The sequence below is a fragment of the Barbatula barbatula genome (genome assembly GCF_947034865.1).
Source record: "Barbatula barbatula genome assembly, chromosome: 7".
Classification (NCBI taxonomy): Eukaryota; Metazoa; Chordata; class Actinopteri; order Cypriniformes; family Nemacheilidae; genus Barbatula; species Barbatula barbatula.
In genome coordinates, this window is record NC_136770.1 from 4,939,260 (window position 1) to 4,960,548 (window position 21,289).

A 21,289-nucleotide genomic window follows, 5' to 3' on the forward strand; every position below is an offset into this window, starting at 1 on the left:
GCCGTCTATTGTCAGTATTGTCACATATAACTGCCTCAAATTGTTCAATTTCTGTGATTTCTAATTGAGCATTAAACAGAAGGACGTCTGAGCTCTTCAGCCAGTGTGGGAACTTCTGCACCGTATCGGGTCAAATCTAGCGTGCCGCTAGCAGGTGAACCCATCTGAGACAGTTCCTCTGAGCTGAGATGGGAAGTGCCTCAACATTAACATTCGGCCTCGGTCTCGCCAAAGCACAAAGATCCAATATTTGCCCACTGAGGAACAGTATTCCTGCCTACGTGCGCTGACTAAGACTCAAACAAACAATGCCTTGAGATCAGAAAACAAGTTTGGAAGGACTTGTTTTCCCAATAGCAAACCACCCAGTAGCATGCATACTTTACACCAGTGTTGCTACCGCAAGAACATGAACCCAGAATATAATCATTTGACACGTTGGTGTTACTGACCTGACGAGGGCGCTGTTGTGCACTTTGGCCAATGTGATGGTGAGTTTGCCTCCTTCTTCTGGGTCTTGTTTGTAAAGGACGGGTTTTGTGATGAAGAGGTCTGGGGCGGTACGAATGGAGACCTGCTGCTGAAGCCCACCGGCGCTGTTTCCTCGACTCATCAATACGAAAGAGTAATCGGTGTCCGGCTGTAGCCTCGTGATCAACTTCCTCTTCAGATCGCCCTGCACCTCCACGCTCTGCTGGTTATAGAGGATCTGCCAGCAGGGAAAACAGGTTGAGATCAAAGAGAACACAGAGAGAAACAAACTAGAGATGCACCAATACTAAATTTCTCCACCGATACCCAATAATAAAGTGTGATATAATACGAATTATACGAAGATTAACTTAATATTTCTAAACCTTCTAAATGTTGTTAGTTCATATAATGACTATTAATATTGAACTTTGAATAGCCGTAAGGGTGAACATTCCTTTTATTGACCAATACCGATTATTGGCCGATATATCGGTTCAACTCTTTATATCAAATACAAATTCTCCATTATATAATTTCAACACTTAGGTTCAGAATATTCAACTTCCTTCTTTAATATGTGAGCAATACGGCACATTTTAAAGCTGCGATTGGGAAGTTTTGCCTCTGTATCGCCACCTCTGATTTAAAAGAAAAACTGCAGCTTATTTGATATATTTACCTTTACGAAGGTTGAAGTGAAATTATGTTAAACTGTGATATCCAGCTAAATCTTACCAGCTCAAATGAATAATTATTATAAGCTTACCATTGCAAGGGCAAGGAGACACTGTTTTGAACACTATTTTTTATATACTTATTTGTTAGTATACTTATCATTTTTAATCATTTGTAACAAAGAATTTTTATGTTTTTGTCTATTATAATGTTTTAAACCAAATATTTACAAATCATTTATTGTGCAATACTTACGACTGTAATGCATTCTCATTTTAATTAATTTGTGTTTTGGACGCATGTTAACATGCTTTAACTTGGCTTCACTTATTTTTATTTGTTTCAGTTAATGAATCTGTTTTCACCTTGAAAGGCACTTGAGACTTGTAGGTTTCAGGCACCTCCCACGTGAGCAGAACTGAGGTCTTCATCACAGCTTTCACACCAAAGTTTTTGGTGAACTCTGCCGGAGAGGTCAGAAGAGAAGGTTTTTAGTCACATGAGACACAAGAGCAGTGAAAATAATGCAGGACAACACCATTGTCATGAAGTGAAACCTAACCTAAGAACTTAAGAAACTATCTGTTTTCTGCCTGCTGTCTATTCTGCAGGGATGGAGATGAGGGCTGCACATCTCATCAGAACAGATCTGAAATCTACTAAACTCTTTTGGTATTTCTATATAAAAACCTTACTTTTAGATTAGATTATTGTAATACTTTACAGTGTAAATGTGCCTCCTTTCTATGTAAATGAAACTCATTATAGATCTTGCTCAGCGCCATTTGTTGTCAGTAGAGCAGGCGGTAATCAGAATTTCATTTAAATGAGATGTTTGCGTACATCTTCTATTGATCATGGTGGCGGTAATTTATAAAGCGATGATCAAATGATGGAGGCTTCTTCAGTTTGACAGAAAACATTTGCAGGTCTAGCAGACCCACAATATTATTATTTAGTTTTTAAATCAAAACAGCAATAAAAATGATTGTAAAAAATTACATTTAATTTCTCCCAGTTATAAGCAACATAGGCGACATATATGGATAATATTTTTGATAAATCACATTTGTAATAAAATTCTAAAAGAAACAATGTTTATCTTGAATAAATGCTGAAAAAAAGAATCAATTGTGTTGTCTAGGGTGACCATACACGCCATTTTTCCCCAAAACAGCCTGGCCAGGATTTCAGATGCATCCTCCGGAGGTCGCATTTGTCGATTGCATACTTCATGGAGGTTCTTACATTTTATTAAATATTATAATTATATATTTTTTTCGTATAATCATTGTAGTTTCGTTATAACCTTGAAATATAATGGTTGCTTTTCTGAAATAAAACCTTGATGCTGTATGTGGTGAACAAATGCGACCTCCGTAGGACGCACCCGGAATCCTGGGCAGGATGTGTCCGGGAAAAATGGCACGTATGGTTACCCTAGTATTGTCATTTTTACCAAACCTTTTCTTTAAGTAAACATTAAAAACGGACCCCACAGACACGAACATAACAAAAGGTCTAACATGTTTTTATACAAACTCACCAGGCATGGAGGTAGACATGGTTCTGCTCTGAATGCTGGGACTCAACGGACCGCCTCCCTTTCCTGTGAACGCTCTCACTCTGATATCGTAGGTCGTGTCCGGCTGCAGGCCGTGGATGGTCATCTGCGTCTCTGCGGTACCGTTGGTCTGGTTCTGATGGCTGTTGATGTCACGGTACACCAACACGTAGCGCACGATCTTCCCGTTTCTCTCGGGCAGAGGCGGAGGGTCCCACGCCAATTTGGTGGTGGAGGTCGTCAGGCCCACCACTCTGAGATTCTGGGGGTAGCTGCTGGGCACATCGTCTGGCGTGCTGATCTCTTTGGTGTACTCCTCTCCATTCCCCGCTCGGTTCTTGGCGCAGAGCTTAAAGATGTATGTGGCCCCCTTGTGCAGGCCCGTGACGGTGAAGTGATCGTCTATGCGTCTGAATTCACGGGCCGTGTAGGTCTCATCTTCCTCACGCTTGTACCGCAATCTGTAGCCCATCAATTCACCCACCATCTCTTTAGGGGGCTGCCACTGGATCAGAGCTGTGTTCCCGATGGTGGTGCTGATGATCATGGTGGGCTTGCCAGGCACTGTCAGAAAGAAAGTTGGGGTGGTAAGTTATGGCGTATCTAAACTTTGACGCAGGTCTTAAAATAAACATATCAATACAGCATTGTATCGCAAAATATCACCACAATTTTAAATATTAACACCCCACCTGTACTACTCATACTCAGGGAACTGAACAAGCCCACACAAATGTTGAAACCGCAACGTGTTACACAACTAGTTAAATGTGTGTAGGTCTGATTTTACATTTTGAAGCAAAGACCATTTGTTGAGATTTGTGATTTTGGCTGCAGTTCAACAGTTTACCCCTGAAAACAGTGGTGACCTTAAATGTCAAATAAACTGTGATGTCACAATGTCACAAATTAAACACAAACACACACCTGCCCCCGTAGTGGTAACCACTTTGGCTTTGCTTCTTGCTCCATCTCCTTTAGTGGTGTACGCCGCCACGGTAACAGAATATGTTGTTTCAGGCAACAGACCAGTGATGATAGCATCCTGAAAGACAAAGTGTGAGAGAGAGAGAGAGAGAGAGAGAGAGAGAGAGAGAGAGAGAGAGAGAGGAGAGAGAGAGAGAGGGAGAGAGAGGGTGGTCAGTCTCCCAGTCGATGGAAGGCATACTGTGGTGTCGGTACTCTTTATTTCTACTTTATTCTCAAAAAAATCTTCAATGTATTTTGAAATTTTAATATTTTACTTTTCTATATATCTTACCGTTTTCAATATTATTATTCTTTCAGTAGCCAATATATATTTTTGTCTGTTTGTGTTTTCTGTACAATGCGCAATTGAGAAAAGCATTCCTAAAATAATCTAAAATTGAATAAAATATATAATGAATAATTTACGGTACTGTAAGTTTCATAATGCGATAAGTGGAGGTTGTGAGTTGTAAAGTGTTTTCAGAATGTCTTTATTACTCAAGGATAATGGTCTTATTCAGTCTTTCATACATTATTTGTGCTGCTCTGAGATATTTTAACAGAATTCTGAAAGCAGGTTAATAAAAGCTCGGTTCTTAAAGTGAATGTCGTTTTTAGTGGATCACATTGCTTACACAACTGTAGAGTTAAAAAACCGACCCAAATTCTGAAATGTTCACAATATGAGAAAGATTTTTATGATTTCACTGGCATCAAAATCAATTACTGTATAATATCTTTTAGACTTAGTATTTTGCAGCATGAAGGGATGTAACGTTTACCAGTTCTACGATAAACCACGACAAAAGCGGCCACGAAAAAAGGACTATTAAGTAAAAAGACTTTTAGGGACTTTTCTAGCACACACGGCCACCCGAACATCAAACACATGCATCTCTGATCATCACCTCACAGCTCCAGACTGTTACGCAAATGGGACTCGCGAAAAGCTTTTAAATGCTGTTTAAAAGCCACGGCATGGCAGGGGATCGTCGATGCACTTTAAGCATATTTGCCTTATTTCTCGTTTTTAGCAGTCCGGCTTATCTCCGCTAAGTGTTTGGGGGAGTCACTGAGTCCTGAAATGTGGGAAGACTTCAGCGTTCATATTAAGCCGTGATGGATGGACTGCCTGTGGCAACATAGAGTTCACCAGAACATTGAGAGAGAGGAGTCTTTTTATCTGTTTTGAGTGATATCACTGTCACGTCCCATTAATGTGAAAGGAAAGGAAAGAGAGACGGAAGGGGGCCCAGACAGACCCACATACAGATGGAAAGATTTAACAGGCCATAGCTGTAGATGACAGTTGAATATGAGTCTTGGTAAATATCTAGGGCACATGAAGAGGGATGCAGGCCTCCATGGCAGAGTGAGAAGAGGAATCGCTCGTCTCCAGCGCTAGGGACGTCGAGCTGTCACTGCTTGTCTGAGGAAAGAACAACTACCTTTGTCAATCAAATTCACTCTTCAACGGTTTGGACTGTCTGGAGCACTGCTGGAATTGCTTTCATTTCCCACGCAAGTGAAACCGAGTTGAGCGGTTTCTGATTCAATGTGAACAATTATGACACATCAGAGCTGCTGTCAAATAACCAAGGACACATTTTGACCCCATTTATATTGAATTCCCAGCCTATGCTTAAAAAGACAGTCAAAGTGATAAGTCAAAATAACAATTCTGTCATCATTTACTCACCCTCTTGTCATTTCAAACCTGTATGACTTTCTTTCCTCTGTAGAACACAAAAGAAGATATTTTGAAGAATGTTGTTAACGGGACTACATTCACTTGCATTGGTTTTGTGTACATACAATAGTAGTGAATGGCGGCCAGTGCTCTTCGGTTAGCAACTTTCTTCAAAATATCTTCTTTTGTGTTCTGCGGAAGAAAGTCATCTAGGTTTAAAATGACAAGAGATGATAGAAGATTCCTTTTGTGTGAACTATCACTTCAACAGGAAGACAAAATCTGACCCTGTTTACTTTCTTTATACACACTTCTGGTCTGATTGTGCATTATTCTTTAGTTTAGTTGTTATATAGACATCAGTTTTTTGTTTAGTTTTTGTAATCCTCGATCAAATGTAATAACATGTTTAGTCTGTCAACTGTTGTCACCATTTCTTTCTCCTTTAATCCCGTCATCCATAGTCCACTTTCACTTTTAAATGAATTCACAATAGATAGTATCAAGTCCCACCCCATAAAAAGGAAAAATCACAGATGAATCTCTTTAATGATCTTTCTAATGTCCTAGACGTAAATGTGTTTCAATGGAGAATAAATGGAAACACTCCAGTGTCTCAGATATTTCTCCTGAAAAAAAAGCCAGTTTTGCCAGAGATCTCAACAATATCACAAAGTGAGCTCAGATAGTGCAATCAATAGTCAATATTATTTAAGATAATATGAATTACAGTGAGACAATATGAGTTTAAACACATCTCCACAAATTTACCCAAATCCAGATTATTTCACCCACACATCTGTAACAATTGGCTCATTTGTTTCTATTTAATTTTTTCAAATTTTATGAGAAACATCTCAGACTAAGTTGATACTTGAATAAAGAGCTCACAATCTTTTGAGCTATGAAAGAGCAACCTCTGAGCAATAAGATGATCCTATGGGACTTTACGTTAAAAACGTTTCAGTCAGACATTACAGAAGTGAATTCAGTTCAGGATGATAAAATTACAAGATGGGTGACATTAACAGAGTCAAACAATTTTAGTGGCGTTTCATGAATAAGCTACACATACTTTCCACGTAAAATGTAAAAAAAAATGAATTTTACTGTTTTTTTACCCATTTTTATAATGTATTTTTGAAATACGGTAAAAACACAACAAACAACAAAAATTCATTTTAACGTGTAACGTTTTTTTCCCAGCGTAATCTGCTTTTCTTACAAAACAACCCGAATTAAACAAAGTACAACTGAAAGTTCCTCAACAGAGTAAGAGAGAGAGAGAAAATAAAAGTAGCGTTTGTCTCCAGGCTGCTATCAAAACACATGCACAACATTTCAAAAGCAGATGGAGGCGTCTTTCTGCCGTATGCCCACATCCCAGAACACACTACAGTTACTCACAGAATCCCTCTTGTTCCACCGAACACACACCAACACACTCACACGGCAGGAAAAGAAGTCAATATCAGACCACAAACCATAAACACTTTATGTTGTAATGATTTATGCAGAACAACAGGTTTCAAAGCATGGCTTGTGTCAGCGGAGGCACAGAAAACGATGATCAATTTACCATGGAAAAATGACAAATAAATCAATACGATAGAGAAAGCTGAAGAATAATAATATCTTTCAACGATTTCAGGCCATGCACCTCAACAGCTTGATCAAATCTAGTGATTAGTTCATAGAAGTGCTCATTGAAGCAGCTGGTAACTTGAAAACAGGATTTTGTTTCCCAATGGACTGATACAAATGCATGCACTCTGACTCCTACATGCTGCATAAAGGCACTCGAACAAATCAGAGCTTGCGAATTTGAGAAAGCTCTTTTGCCACATTTGTGTGCAATATGCATTAAATGGTCTGTGGGTGTGTGAGGTCGAGACCAGACCCTGATTCTGGGATCGGCTGGCGAAGAATTCATCTAACTTCACCTCTCTGAGTCACTACAACACACGTACGGAAAAACAGTGTTTTACAAAAAGTCAAGAGCGGAGACCTTCACCGACATGATATTTTTCGGACTGAATAAACCATGACGCTTGATAGAAAGACTCACCCTTGTCAAGTCAACTCAGCTTTATTTATATAGCGCTTTTTACAATTTTCATTGTTACAAAGCGGCTGTACAAAAAACATTGACTATAAGCAAAGTCAAAACACAGGTCAAATATCAGACACACTATAAATTCCTATATGCAGTGTTAATAAAATAAGACTATCCTCACAACCTGTTCATTACTCCAGCAAACACAGCCGGTAACAGTATATATCACTGAGTGTAGCATAACACAATCTGTACCATATAGAGACCATTCCAAATTTTCATTCTAGATGTATTTTGGCCATTGCCGTCCATTGTCTGTTGGATTTCAACAAAATGAAACCTCAGGAGTGACATAAACTCATTCAACAGCAACTTTTCCGAAATACATGCATAAATATTATTGTTGTATTGCTTAGAAGTGAATATGAACTTCACTGTAAAAATCTGAAAACATAAAGAGCATCTTTTCTCTTATTTTGACCCGTTTCTCCAGTTTTCATTTTCTGCAAATACATGCAAACGGAAACAATATTTTTAGTTCAAATTTAAGAGATTTTGGGAGATGTTTTTTTCTCTTTTCTGAGGCTGTTTAGTTTGCCAGCCACCCCGCGACATTAATAATTTCAATGAAGAGCTGGCGACTTCCGGCGACATGAGGGACAGTGACCGTTGGTGACAGGAAGTGGGCGTGTCAGGCTTGGCAACAACGTTGAGAATTGCCGAACTTTATGCAAATGATAACCGACTTTCAAAAGCGACTTCTAAAGCAGCGGAGCTCACGTCATCCGTCTCTCGTCAGTTAATGCAGGGTTTGTTACTAGATCAAATGTTACTAGAGCAACCAAAGCTAGGAACAAGTTCTAACGGCATCATAGCAAGAGACCAGCGACATCAATGATGTCATGACAAGGTAAATTAGCAAAGTGAAACGCAATTCGTCTTTTTTTCATAAAATCTGCATGCAACTAGTCTTGTCTTCATTGTTTATATTTAACTAAACTATTAGTATTACTATTACTTCTATTATATATATATGACGAAAATGTATGGGGACCTTTCATAGACATAAACAAATTGTCTTTCATGTTGTTTACTTCCGCTTTAATCCTCCGAGTAACATGGCCTTGTAAACTATCGGTACTGTTTAGCTTATTGACAAAATGTTAAGTGCATTGCTACTAAATCGCTTTGGATTAAACTGTCTTCCAAATGAATAAATGTAAATATCATAGTTTTTATACTTTACAAACTGCACTGTAAAAACATACAAACTGTAATATTCCGGCAGCTGGGGTGCCAGGAAAATAAAATGATCCGTTTTTTACAATATATTCTGTGCCCTTACCGTCGCTCTACCCCTAACCCTCACGCAAACCTTTTTCTGCATTTTTACATTTTCAAATAAACATAATTTAGTATGACTTTTTTAGTATAAGCTGTTTTGCTCAAGGTGAACATTACATGTCCTCAGAAGGTCAAAAATGAGTAGAACTACTATCGTTGTGGGGACATTTGGACCACAAACACACATACTGTACACCAGGGGTGACCACACTTTTTCAGCTTGCGAGCTACTTTTAAAATGATCCAAGTCAAAATGATCTACCTACAAAAATGCTAAACATATTTATTTATACATATATTTATGAATATATTGAAAATCATTTATGTACAATATAAGTTAGTGTACCTTGCATAACTGCATGAACCCATATTGCACAATACAACTCTGTACATTTTTTTTGTCCTCACCTTACTCTGATGACTTGCACTGAATGGAATCAGCCAGGGATGCATAGTCCGGACAGTAGCTGCTGATAGCCAGCCTCAAGCACATTTCTAAATGAGTATCAGTCATGGTGGAACGGTATTTGGACTTAATAATCTTCATGTGGGAAAAGGCTGACTCACATAAATAAGTGGAGCCGAATAATGCAGTCAAGGAGGTAGCACATTTCCTCATGTTGGGGTACTTTTCCTCTGTGAGTAAGTTCCAAAACTGTCCATGAGCCCTGGACTTGAGCTCAATGTCAGCTTGTAGTGTCAGGATCTCATCCTCCACTCCAGACGAGTTCAGGTGAAACAGTGTTGCAATTTTTGATGCAAGTAAATCAACCTCAGCATTTTCCCGAAAAGGGTAACACATGAATCTAGCGACTGGCTCCAATAAAGCAAAGTCTTGAAACCGTTTGTTAAAGTCTGACAGACAGTTTTCAATCTGCTCTGTGTAGCGTCCACTGTCAAGTTGCGCACACGCCTTCCCTTGTGTCTCCAGTTCTGATACGAGGTTCTGAAAGTTTGCCAAATCATGGCGCTGCAGCTTTGAGCACAGATGTTGCATTTTTCGTTTGAATGCATTAACTGAGCTGATCATATTGACCACTGTTTTGTCTTTTCCTTGCAGCTCAACATTAAGCTCATTCAACATGTTTGTCAGATCGGTTAAAAATGCTAAGTCTAGTAGCCACTGATCGTCATTTAGTTGGTTGTATTCTGCATGTTTAGATACAAGGAAAAACTCTTTAATCTCCGGACAGAGTTCTCTAAATCTTTGCAGGAATTTCCCTCGACTAAGCCATCTTACGTCAGTGTGTAGCAACATTTCAGTGTGGTCGCAGTCCGCCTTCTCCAGATGCACACGGAACAGCCGTCTTTGAAGAGATCTGGCGCGAATAGAACAGGCGATCTTCGTTGCCACATCCATTATCTCTTTCATGTTCAGCATTTTTGCGCATAACGCTTGTTGGTGTATTATGCAGTGGTAATTGAGGAAGTCGGGGAAGGCATCATCCTCCCTGCACTTGGCAATAAATCCATTTGAGCGGCCAACCATCGCGGGTGCACCGTCCGTGGTGATGGACACCAATTTGCACACTGGAAGCTGAGTTTTCTCGATAAAGTTTTTGAAAGACTGAAAAATGTCCTCTCCCCGCGTGTGTTCTTTCATGGGCAGTACTGTTAAAAGCTCCTCTTTGGCAGTCATATCGGTAAACACCATACGAATAAAAATGCACAACTGGGCTGTGTCACTCACGTCTGTAGACTCGTCTAATTGCAGTGAGAAACACTCGCAATCCGCGATATCCCTCCTAAGTTTCTCGGTCACATCCTCGGCCATTGCTTCACAGCGCCGTGTAACTGTACTTCTTGACAGCTGGAGAGATTTGATTGAAGATACTATGTCTGGTTTGTTTTTAAAATCTTGAAACAACGATTCAGCCGCTTCAACAAATGCCTCTTTTATCATCTCTCCGTCTTGGAAGGATTTCTTGTGTTTAACGATGACGTGACTCACCCGGAACGATGCTTCGGTGGCGGTCTTCGCTTTTGTGGTAAGCTGTGAGAAAAAGGCCTGCTGTCCGGACAACTGGGATTTTAGTTCTTTCACCTTTCTCCTTCTCAGTTCGCTTTTCGGTGGGAAGTCAGTGTCGTATCTTGTATGAACAGTCCGAAAATGTCGCTCCACATTTCCCTTTTTCGGAATAGCAATGGTAGCGTTGCAGATGAGGCAAACGCACTTCGAATAGGACATTGTGAAAAAAAAGTCCTCCTCCCATTCTGTATGGAAGTGGTAAGTTTTTGGCTTCTTACTTGGTCCAGCTCCCCCACTCATTTTTATACCCTTTTTAAGTTTAGTGGAAATTAATTAGGCTAACTGGGCAACTCGCTAGTTTGCTGGAATTTTGCCGCTGCTGTATGCACATGCGTGCTGACCCATATGTCAGAAAAGATCAGACGTTAGACTGGTTGTCCTGTATGTCAATCAAGAGAAAATGTCATAGTGAGGATGGATGATAGGCTGACATCTATTTTTTTTTGTAATGGCATGCGATCTACCCACACTATCTTTGCGATCGACCAGTAGATCGCGATCGACGTAATGGGCAGCCCTGCTGTACACACACATACACACACACTGTAGTCGATGATTTAGCCCCTCTGTCAGTAAGTGGAGATTAAGTTTCACCTTCAGAGGTTAGAGGATATCTGCTTATTCAGCAACCAGCTCAGGGATTACATTTTTCCCTTATTTCCCTCAAACACACACATCTAAAGGAGCCGCCATCTGCCAGTCACAGCCCTCACGCATTGCACGCGTTTGGTGGAGGCAGGGTGATTTCTCTTCTTAATATGGCCGATGCATATTCAGTGAGCGCTGTGCTTTCCCCCAGATGCACATCAACTGCTGCCACCGGCCGACTGATGGAGGGATTTATATTCTGCTCCATAACCTTGCTGACTAACAGCAAACAAAAGACACGGCACCTCCAAACCCTTCGAAAATGCTTTAATCATAAAACAGCACACATAAACAAACAGAGAGAGAGAGAGAGAGAGAGAGAGAGACGTGAAAAGGTTGAAACAGCTGAAAATCTGTGATTGTACATTTCCACATTGCAGGTTATTCTGGTCAAAACCCGCCCGCTTTGATGGGAAAAGATTATCTGAATCACAAGTTACCAACAGCCTATTTTTTATTTAGTTCTTTAATTTGCGGTTTAACAAACAGGTACGTTATTCTGTTCAAACATAAAGATGATGCACACAAACACACACATTCCACAAAGACAAGAATCGACCGATCAAAATTCACAGATGCCCAAACATCAGAAATCAAAGATGCCATATTATCAGATAAACATTTACAGACGTGCACCGGGACACTTTCTTACTTGTTGCTTGCTACATAGATTACATTGATTAAATTTGACAGGCTTTGTGAATTTTTTTGTGGCTTCATCTTCAGAAGCGCTCATTGTAGCAATCTGGGGTCTTGTAAACATGACTTTGTTTTACAGCAGACCGATAAAAACCTGAGCACTCTCAAAACTGCCTAATGCCAGAAAAATCAGCCAGTGGATTTGACAAAGCTCTCGCCGCTTGGATGTAAGAAACTGTATATAATAAAAAGCCAAATGAATCAAATAGCCTTTAATAAAAGCGTTAATAAAATGTGTATTTTACATGCTATGTGATGCATTCTGACTTTTTTACACTGTTAAACGTGCTGGACTCTCAAGCTTAACATGGTCAACTTGTGTTAAGCGTTGACCGTTTGTTTGCTCACTGCATTTGGGTGATGAATGTTGTATAAACGGTGGATATATAACGCTGGATTTGGAGATCATTTGAAACTGTTGGTTCTGCTTATATAAAAAGAGGGCAGAGTCTACCCAGAAGCTTGTTATTGATGGGTGCTAATAGAGAGAATCCTCAATTCCTTTGAATCAACAGAAATTGTGTTTGTCAAAAAGTATATATTTATTTGTTTACAGTCTAACCCATTAAAGCAGAATGAAAGGTCTCGTATAACTACATTCTTACGATGATTTTATTGTGTATTAAGGACACTTTTCCCCAAGTTTATGTAAATATAACGTCAATTGACCTGCCAATGCATTTGAATTTGTCTATACAGTAGATATTTCTGTCTTCACCGTGTTTCGCTAGATTTTGGTATCAGAATACAAGCATCCAGTCGTACGGAGCAGATGTGTTCTGGTTCTTTAATCCTTATTTAGCGGGAATGTTTGGACCACTGAGCATCACCAAAATGTCTGGCTGGTGATCTGATGCACCATCAGTGTGTCATTTAGCAGATGTGAGAGGAGAAACAGTGCTGAGATCAACAACACTTTTCTCAAAATCATTGCGTTTGCCAGTGGTGTTTTCTCTCTCTCTCTCTCGAAGGTAATTTAGCCTTGACACTGATACCGCTTCACAATAAGAGCAGAGAGAAGTGAGTAATGTCCTATTTCACATTCCTGTCTTGCGGACGTGGCGCTACACGACCACTTTTCACTTTACGGTTTTGGGCAAATGTGAAGAAAATGATGAAATATGACTCTACGGCAACTCTTTGTGCAGTTAAATTGTTATATCACTCAGCACACGTCGAGGGTCATGTTCTGTTGGCCGGTCCCACATCACTTTGGGCTGATAAAAGCTTCCATTAGGCCAACCCACCATCAACCAGCCTCTCTCTTACTCACTCACATGTATGTCATCACATTTGTTGGACGCCAGGTATTTTCTCCTTTGAATATTGGACTGGGTTGTGAAAGCATGGGGGAAATGTGCTGGAGGCTTCAGTGTTTTGGCTCTGATTTAATGGCTGGGATTTGGTTCTGCAGGGCATGTTATGGATTGAAGGAATAAGGGTAATGCTAAGGGAGATCTGCTGCTTAATAAACTTTGATCATTTGACGCTCTTTAACTTTGTGATCAAAAGCAGAACATCCCTTAAATCTAATGTTCATGCGAGTATGTATTCAACTGAAGAAATATTGAAATCACACAGAAATCCAAATACTTGTGCATTATACTTGTGCATGAGTTACATCTCTCTTACAGGTACTCTTTTGAAAGATACTACAGATTCTTCATTTGTGAATTTTCGAACAGAAAAAGAAACACACAAACTAAAACCTTATGAATATCACTGGCCAATATATTCAGCCCTGCACGGGAATAACACAAATTCATTACATTTATATAGCGCTTTTAGGGGTACTCAAATGCGATTCACATCGAATGGGGAAATCTCCTCAACCACCACGGCAGCCATATTGTGCCAGAACGCCCACCACACATGAGCTTATTGGTGGAGAGGATACAGAATTACAAAGCCAAATCGTACATATAGGGATGATTAGGAGGCCATGATGTATCAAGGCGAAAGGGGCTAATTTGGCCAGGATGCCAGGGTTACACCCCTACTCTGATTCGAAGGACTTCCTGGGATATTTAATGACAAAAGAGAGTCAGGATCTCAGTTAAACATCTCATCTGAAGGACCGTGCTTTTTAGAGAATAGTGTCCCCATCACTTTACTGGGGCATTAGAACCCATCCTGACCACAGGGTGTGCACCCACTGCTGGTCTCAACAACACTTCTTCCAGAAGCAACCTAGTTTAGTCAGGAGGTCTCCCATCCTTAGCTCCAGTGGGCAACCAGTCTTGGGCTACAGGGTGATATGGCTGCCGGCTTGATACCCCCATTAGCCCAAGACAGCTTCTCTCCTCCAACAAACAGAGTGCTTGTGTTTTCTTTTTCTTTATCTCGCTCTCCATCTCTCCCTCCCTTTCAGTGACCGGGTCATCACGCACACCCTCTCCTGCGCTAAAGGAGACATAGATCAGACTTTGACAGCATGTCTTATCTGATAAGACGTGTCTCATGCTTCACAGCCCTCCTCTCGCTCTTTCTCTCTAGTACACGTAGGGATCACCGAGTCCTTCAGGTATGAAAACAAAAAACAAACAGTGTCTGCCCAGCACCCTTTATCTTCCAACAACTCAATCGACAGAGAAGTACCATCAGACAGAATCGAAATCAACTGCTCTATGAAAGCATCGAAAAACCCCCCAGAACTGCACACACTATCTTAAGAATCAACCTAAACCCAAACAGTCCCTGGACAGAAGACTATAAGAGATAATAAATATTCCAATTAAAAGCAAATAGGGGTCTGACAGCCTCACATCAATGGAGAGTCTCAACAAAGATGTTTAATTCTCCGTTTTGAAGTGTTCAGCCTTTAGCTGAAGGCTTTAAATCTGAAATCCTTATTGATCTAACCTTAGAGAAAATAAATAATTTGCATCACATGCAGTTCTAGAGAATGAGAGGGATTACATTTTGAGTCTATTATGATTTCATGCTTACGTTTAAAGATACCATGACATCAAAACTGAAATTTTTTTGTACAATAAACAATATATTGCGCAGGTCATTATTATTATTATTATTAAACAAGATTAAAAAGAAATCTGTCGCTGCTTCAAAGGAATAGTTTATGTAAAAAGGAAAATTAGCTGTTAATTCACTCGCCCTTACGTCATGTAAAAGCTTCAGGAGAGCAGATAAGAAGAATTTTTTTTTTATCTATAATGTTGTAAATAATGTTCAGTTTCTTGCCCAGACCGGTCGTTTTGCCACATACTGTCAGAACTTCATATATCATCAGTAGCTGTTGGGATTTATCTTGGTCTTTACAGATCTACTGTAATAAATTAACAACACATTTTCATTATTTGGTGAACTGTTGCCTTAAAAACCCAGTAACAAGTACATTCATTGGATAATCCCCCAAACATGTATCATTTATTCACTCTCTTGTCATTCCAAACCTGTATGACACAAAAGATGATATTTTAAACGAATGCTAGAAACCAAATCAACATTGACCCCCGTTGACTTCCATTGTGTGAACACAAATCCACTCAGACATTTCTCAAAATATCTTCTTTTGTGTTCCACAGAAGAGTCATAAAACTACAAAGATGCACTTCCACTTCTGTTTTAGGTGCATGCGCCCGATATACTCACAGCAAAAGTTGAGTATGAGAAATTCTTTCATTCAGGTGTAGAAAGAAGTACCCCAGTTTGTTTCGGACAGATTTTGTTCTAAATGATGTTACACTCCATCGTTCTTGGATCTTGCTTGAAGTATTTCAGGGCCCGTGGAGCATAACCGCAGGACAGACTTCATCAGGACCGACAGCCACTTCATCTCTTCCAGACAAGGACACACTGGCCATAAACACGGGCGTGAGCCAACGCTTGGGTGGCGAGAGAGAGAGCAATCATCAGCCTCCAAGAGTGACAGAACGGGCCACTCAGAATGATTCAGAACGAGCTTCGCAGATTCGATCCATCACCTGTACATGTGATGTATGAATGAGCAGGCCACTGCCCAAACCCATTTCATCTCCTCTCATCTCCTTCCTCATCCCTGCGGCCCCAATACAACACAACATGCTCCATTTGCCATTTCTGAAGACCGAACCAGCAAACTAGCTGCTGCTGATCGATTCTAATGTGGAAACCGCTCGGGCGTTTATTTTGGTTTATTGTAATTTGCTTATTGTACTGTAATGATTGTTTTTTTTCACTGCTCTTATTTTTTACACAATACTATTCTTTATTGTATTTGTCAAAAGATTTGATTTACTACATTTCCATTTAAATTACTTTTCATTATTTGACATGTTTTGTGAAACTGCTGCAATGCAAACATACAGGGATTGATGCCAGTGTACGTGCATGTGTATATCTGATAACTTCCATGACAGAGTGACAAATGTCCACATATGTGTTAGCGTGAGCAAACGTGTTTCTCATGTGCAAGCATCTTGCTCAAGATCATAACAGTCACACGGTACAGATAAGACAGGAATGCAGGTGATGGTGGGAGAAAAGGTGCAAGTTTTTATCTGGAGGGAACAACAGCACGACAAGGTTCTCCACCCTTCAGAGAAACCAAACGCATCACTGAAGGAACCAGGCCTGCTTTCAGATGGGATCGCTCTGGTCCTCTCGTCTCGCCCAATCTTTTCAGCATTTTGACTCATTCTGTCCTGTCATTCTAACACTTATGAGACTCAGCGTTACACGTGCTGTGTATTTCCTAATCACGTTCGCACACGTGCAGTCACGCACACACTCCGCTAAGCTCAAAAGCCTGCAGTCAGGAAGTCTGCGTGTTCCCGCAAGCTAAACGTTGAATAACAATCCCCCTCTTTACTCTCAGATCTCCCATGAATTCTCAGCTAAGATTAGCGCACCCCCAAAGCTGCACCTCTATTTCATCAAAAATGAATTTCTATCAAATATATATTAATATTAACTTCATTTGAATAACGTTCGGTGGGTGTGAATCCTCACTCTGCAGGTTGGGATGAAACAAGTCCCACATGTTCTCAGACTTAAGTCTGAATAAATTGAAAATTCATTTTTTATTGGTAACACTGTTTTTGAAACCTGTACACCCAGATGCACTAAATATGAAGAGTTTGGTTCCATAATAAGATATTCCAACATTTTATCAAAGTAAAACTATTTGATGTGGGGGAAATATAACATTATGAAAATAATTTTCTCTATAACACCATGGTCACAATTATTGTCACCCTTAGAAATTCTTGTGAGTAAAATGGCTCCCAAGTATATTCACATTGATCAGCTTGAATCCGGATGTGTGTCTATACAGTCTCAATGCACAGCGAGGAGAAGAATTTGAGTGGCCAAAGACTCTTCAAAGAGCACAGATGGCGAATTTCAGTAATCAGTTGAATTTTGGGGTCAGAAAGCATTTAATAAAATAGTGGAAAACTGCACCATCATCAGCACAAGTTGTTTGGGACACTGTTTAAGACAATTCTTAAACTTTAAAACAAATCTTCTACTCTCATGCAAAAACAAACTCCACCATATTGATCTACCATACTGGAACTTCAAGCAGGACTGGGTTCTATGCCCATATGAAATGAAAAAGAGTTTTGTTTGGCAGCAATAACACAAGAAAGGCTTGGGTGCACACAGGGATAAGAAATGCCCCATGTCCACAGTTGAATATGTGGCCAGATCTTTATTGTTGTGAACCTACTTTTATACCAGAGGTCCTGGACATCTTGTTCAGATGCATGGCATCATGTTTTAAATCAAATATCAACAGATACAAAAAGAAATATTATGAATGGGTTCATGGTCGTGGTTAGATCTTACATCAGCACACTGGTTCAAAATAAACATCAAAATCAACAAAAAATCAAAGAACGCAAAATCAAGATCCTGCCACAGCCATCGCAGTTCCCTGATCTGAACAATAAAAAAATGAGTGGGATGAACTGAAGATAAGAGAGCACCAACATTTGAAGGATCTTAAGAGATTCTGGCCCGAAGTTAACTTCACGTCTGTGTTTGGTAATAACTTAACAATTTATTAAATATTTAATTAATATTCATATTTTACAGTTTATTCATTATATTAAATTTCATTAAAACTATTCAACAGTTATTGATTGGGCCACATGATGTTTGTTTATGTTGTTGCCGCTTAAACTGTCTATAAGGCTTTTTAAATGCATTAAAATTAAGACTTCAAATAAACACATGCTTTCGTTCAATTTCACACAGAGGACTAAGAAAGTGAGCAATAACTGGTCCGGGTCATGAACAGTCTGCAGTAAAAGGTGTGTTCATACGGAATTCCTACCTGTGCCTCTGGCAATTCCACGTCCACGATGGTGGGCTGCCCGCGTGGCTCCCCGTTCTCCAGCCGTGAATACACCACCTGATAGCCACGGATCTGTCCGTGCTGCCTCTGCTGCAGAGGAGGCTTCCACGACACGTGCAAGGCCGTGGAGTTCACATTGTCCACCTCGACTCTGCGTGGAGGAGCGCCAGGCACTGCGCGAGATAGAGGGATGCTTTAAAATTCAACCAAACAAACAACATTAAAAACCTGCTCCCATGCTCCCAGTACTACATTTTTGTAGTAGGATTTCTGCTGTCCTTCCCACACACTGGGTTTCTTTCTCAAATCAGATTCTTATCATTTGTGCTTTCCGAAATTTGTTGCTACAGGTTTTGCTATTCTTTACCATACACTCGAAAGCGGGAGTCTGGGAGACAGGCTTCACCAAACCAGCATAGTGAAACTCCAAAGACAGAAGGTTACGCTGCTGATCTGGAGTTTGGTGGAGAAAGCAGCAGCTCGGTAGATGTTAAGGACAGACAATTGATAGTCTATAGATGAAGGGAAGGCAAGGTGAAGGTTAAGCAGTACAGCGTAAAAAGATTAATACCCAAAGAGTGAAACCTCATCCCCCATTCCTGAAGTAACAACTCAGAGCGCAGGAAGATCTATGAAGGTTCAAATGCTGAACATCAGCAATAAAGGCCTCACTTAATTGGAGTCATTTGACTGTATAAATGTGCTTGGCAGCAGAATCCAGCCTTGACCTTCAGTGGGAAAAAAGTCAATAAAGGCCAAAAAATTATAAACAAAACCGTGCTTCTGTGCAGATTTGTGTGTCTGTGTGTGACCAGAGTAAAAACAAAACGTGGAAAGGTTGCAGAAAATGTGTGTGTGTGTATGTTTATATGTATATGACACACATATGCAAACATACATATTATATTTAGAGTATGTGTCATTTGACATGTATCTTTTATATATAAATATAATAAATAAATATTGAAAAAATCTATAGAAATCAAATTTAGAATGAAATAATTGAATCTAAGCAGCATTTCAGCGGTTTTAAAGTTGAACTGTGCTGGAACTGTTGTTTAAACTCTTTTTAGTAAAAACCTGTTTATTATTTAAGCTGCAAAGTCTAGAACATTCTTGACTAGAACTGTTTTCTAAAAAAATAACCTCAGGGAGTTCAAAAGATTTTAGTGTTAAATTATATTATACCACAAACCCTGTCGATAGAGCAGAACTGTGTTGAACCTTGAACTTCTCTTAGGGATTATCCCAGGCTCTTCTCCTCAAACCTCAAGATGACAACAGATGCTGGAAGATTTCACTTCTTTTCTTCCTCTCAACCATCCCTCTCTCTCTCTCATTTTCTCTTTCTCGCCCTACGTTACATCTCCATGGAAACGCCGGTGGAGGGTTCGCACTAGGCTGCGGTGCTTCCCTGTGCTCACGGCCACTTCATTCCACTTGCTTCTAAAGCGCATTACCCACAGCTTCATGCGTGAAGGCAACATCGCAGGGAAATTACACGTGTGCCGATCGGCAGAGAGATGGATCCGTAACATGATAAAGATCAAACATCATCAGAGACCCATGAGGTGTGGCATGTGAAGACCAGCATCCGAGGCCCTGCATCCAATCACAAGCTTCAAACAAGCAGCATATAGTTTGAAGCAGGGCTGCGTTAAAGGTGATAAATTCCATTCAGAATTTCTAATAAGTGATACAGCTGCCCTCTCGCATTGAAGTTCTGCATGCCATGACCTTTCTCAAAACCACACATCACTGTGTGAAAGACATTCATAACTCCGGTGAATAAACCATGAAGCTCAGAAAGACTCGGACCTTTATTTATGAGAATGCGCAGGTTAAGTGGCTCAGAAACTGTAAAAACACTCCTTTCTGTTCAGAATTCACTTACAATCACGTTTCAGAAACAGTGTGCACATCAATATTCTGTATTTGTGTTTGATGAATATGGATGTCGCGAGCCGGTGTGCATGGGCAGAACAGGTAAGAAGAACCCATGCCTACTGTTTACAGATAAAATGCAGAGCTAATTTATCAATGGCTTGCTGGAGGCATACGTTTTTGTTTTCTGTCAGAGGCGTTGAACCCTTATCGGCGCCACAGCACATTATTCTCTCCAGAATTTGCAAGAGAAACAGTCAATGGCTTGATTTATCTCATTTTGGCCTGATTAATAACACTCCTACGAGACTTGTAATGAAACTATAACAACACGTAAAAAGTTTGCTTTGGCTTTCGAGTTCAACGTGTAAACTTTGGGCGCAGGTCCATTAGATTTACATTATACGTGACGTTTCTAGAAACCTGAATATTACAGGGAACTTGAGTCATTTGAGAGGATATTCCAAGGATATTACACCCAAATATAAAAAAATTATGTCATCATTTATTCACCCTCGTGTCATTCATTATCTGTAGATGACTCTCCCGTGGAACCCAAAAGAAGATATTTTGTGAAATGTCTCAGTGGTTTTGTGTCCATACAGAGTGCCAGTGTTGTTTGGCTACCAACATTCTTCAAAATACCTGCACAATCTGCACAAAAACGTAAGTCAGACAGGTTTTCAAGATATGACACTGAGTAAATAATGAAAGAATAAAAATGTTTTGGTCAAATATCTCCTTAAACTTGAGCCGCAAGCAATTACCAAAGACGCTGCAACAACTGCATAGCAACATCCTAACAGTGTCGGGGTGAGATTTGCAGTGGCAAGTACCACAAGCATTGCCTTCCAAAAATAAAAAATGTGGTTAAATAATGTTAAAAACCGATGGCAGACAGCGGGCCAAAAGGACAGAATGAACTGAGAAAACAAAGAAAGAACCCTCATTAACAG

At 40.0% G+C, this 21,289-nt stretch overlaps 1 protein-coding gene across 3 annotated transcripts in view; it reads right to left on the reverse strand.

The window, feature by feature from the left end:
• Positions 1–21,289, reverse strand: part of ptprfa (protein tyrosine phosphatase receptor type Fa) — a 146,632-nt gene that overhangs the window by 23,898 nt on the left and 101,445 nt on the right. For all 3 annotated transcript variants that reach the window (XM_079460917.1, XM_079460916.1, XM_079460918.1), the window contains exons 12-16: positions 18,429–18,622; positions 3,641–3,758; positions 2,696–3,277; positions 1,515–1,612; positions 453–709 (exon numbers count right to left, since the gene is read on the reverse strand). In XM_079460917.1, the coding sequence (XP_079317043.1) occupies positions 453–709; positions 1,515–1,612; positions 2,696–3,277; positions 3,641–3,758; positions 18,429–18,622 (1,249 nt within the window). The remainder of the gene's footprint in view (positions 1–452; positions 710–1,514; positions 1,613–2,695; positions 3,278–3,640; positions 3,759–18,428; positions 18,623–21,289) is intronic.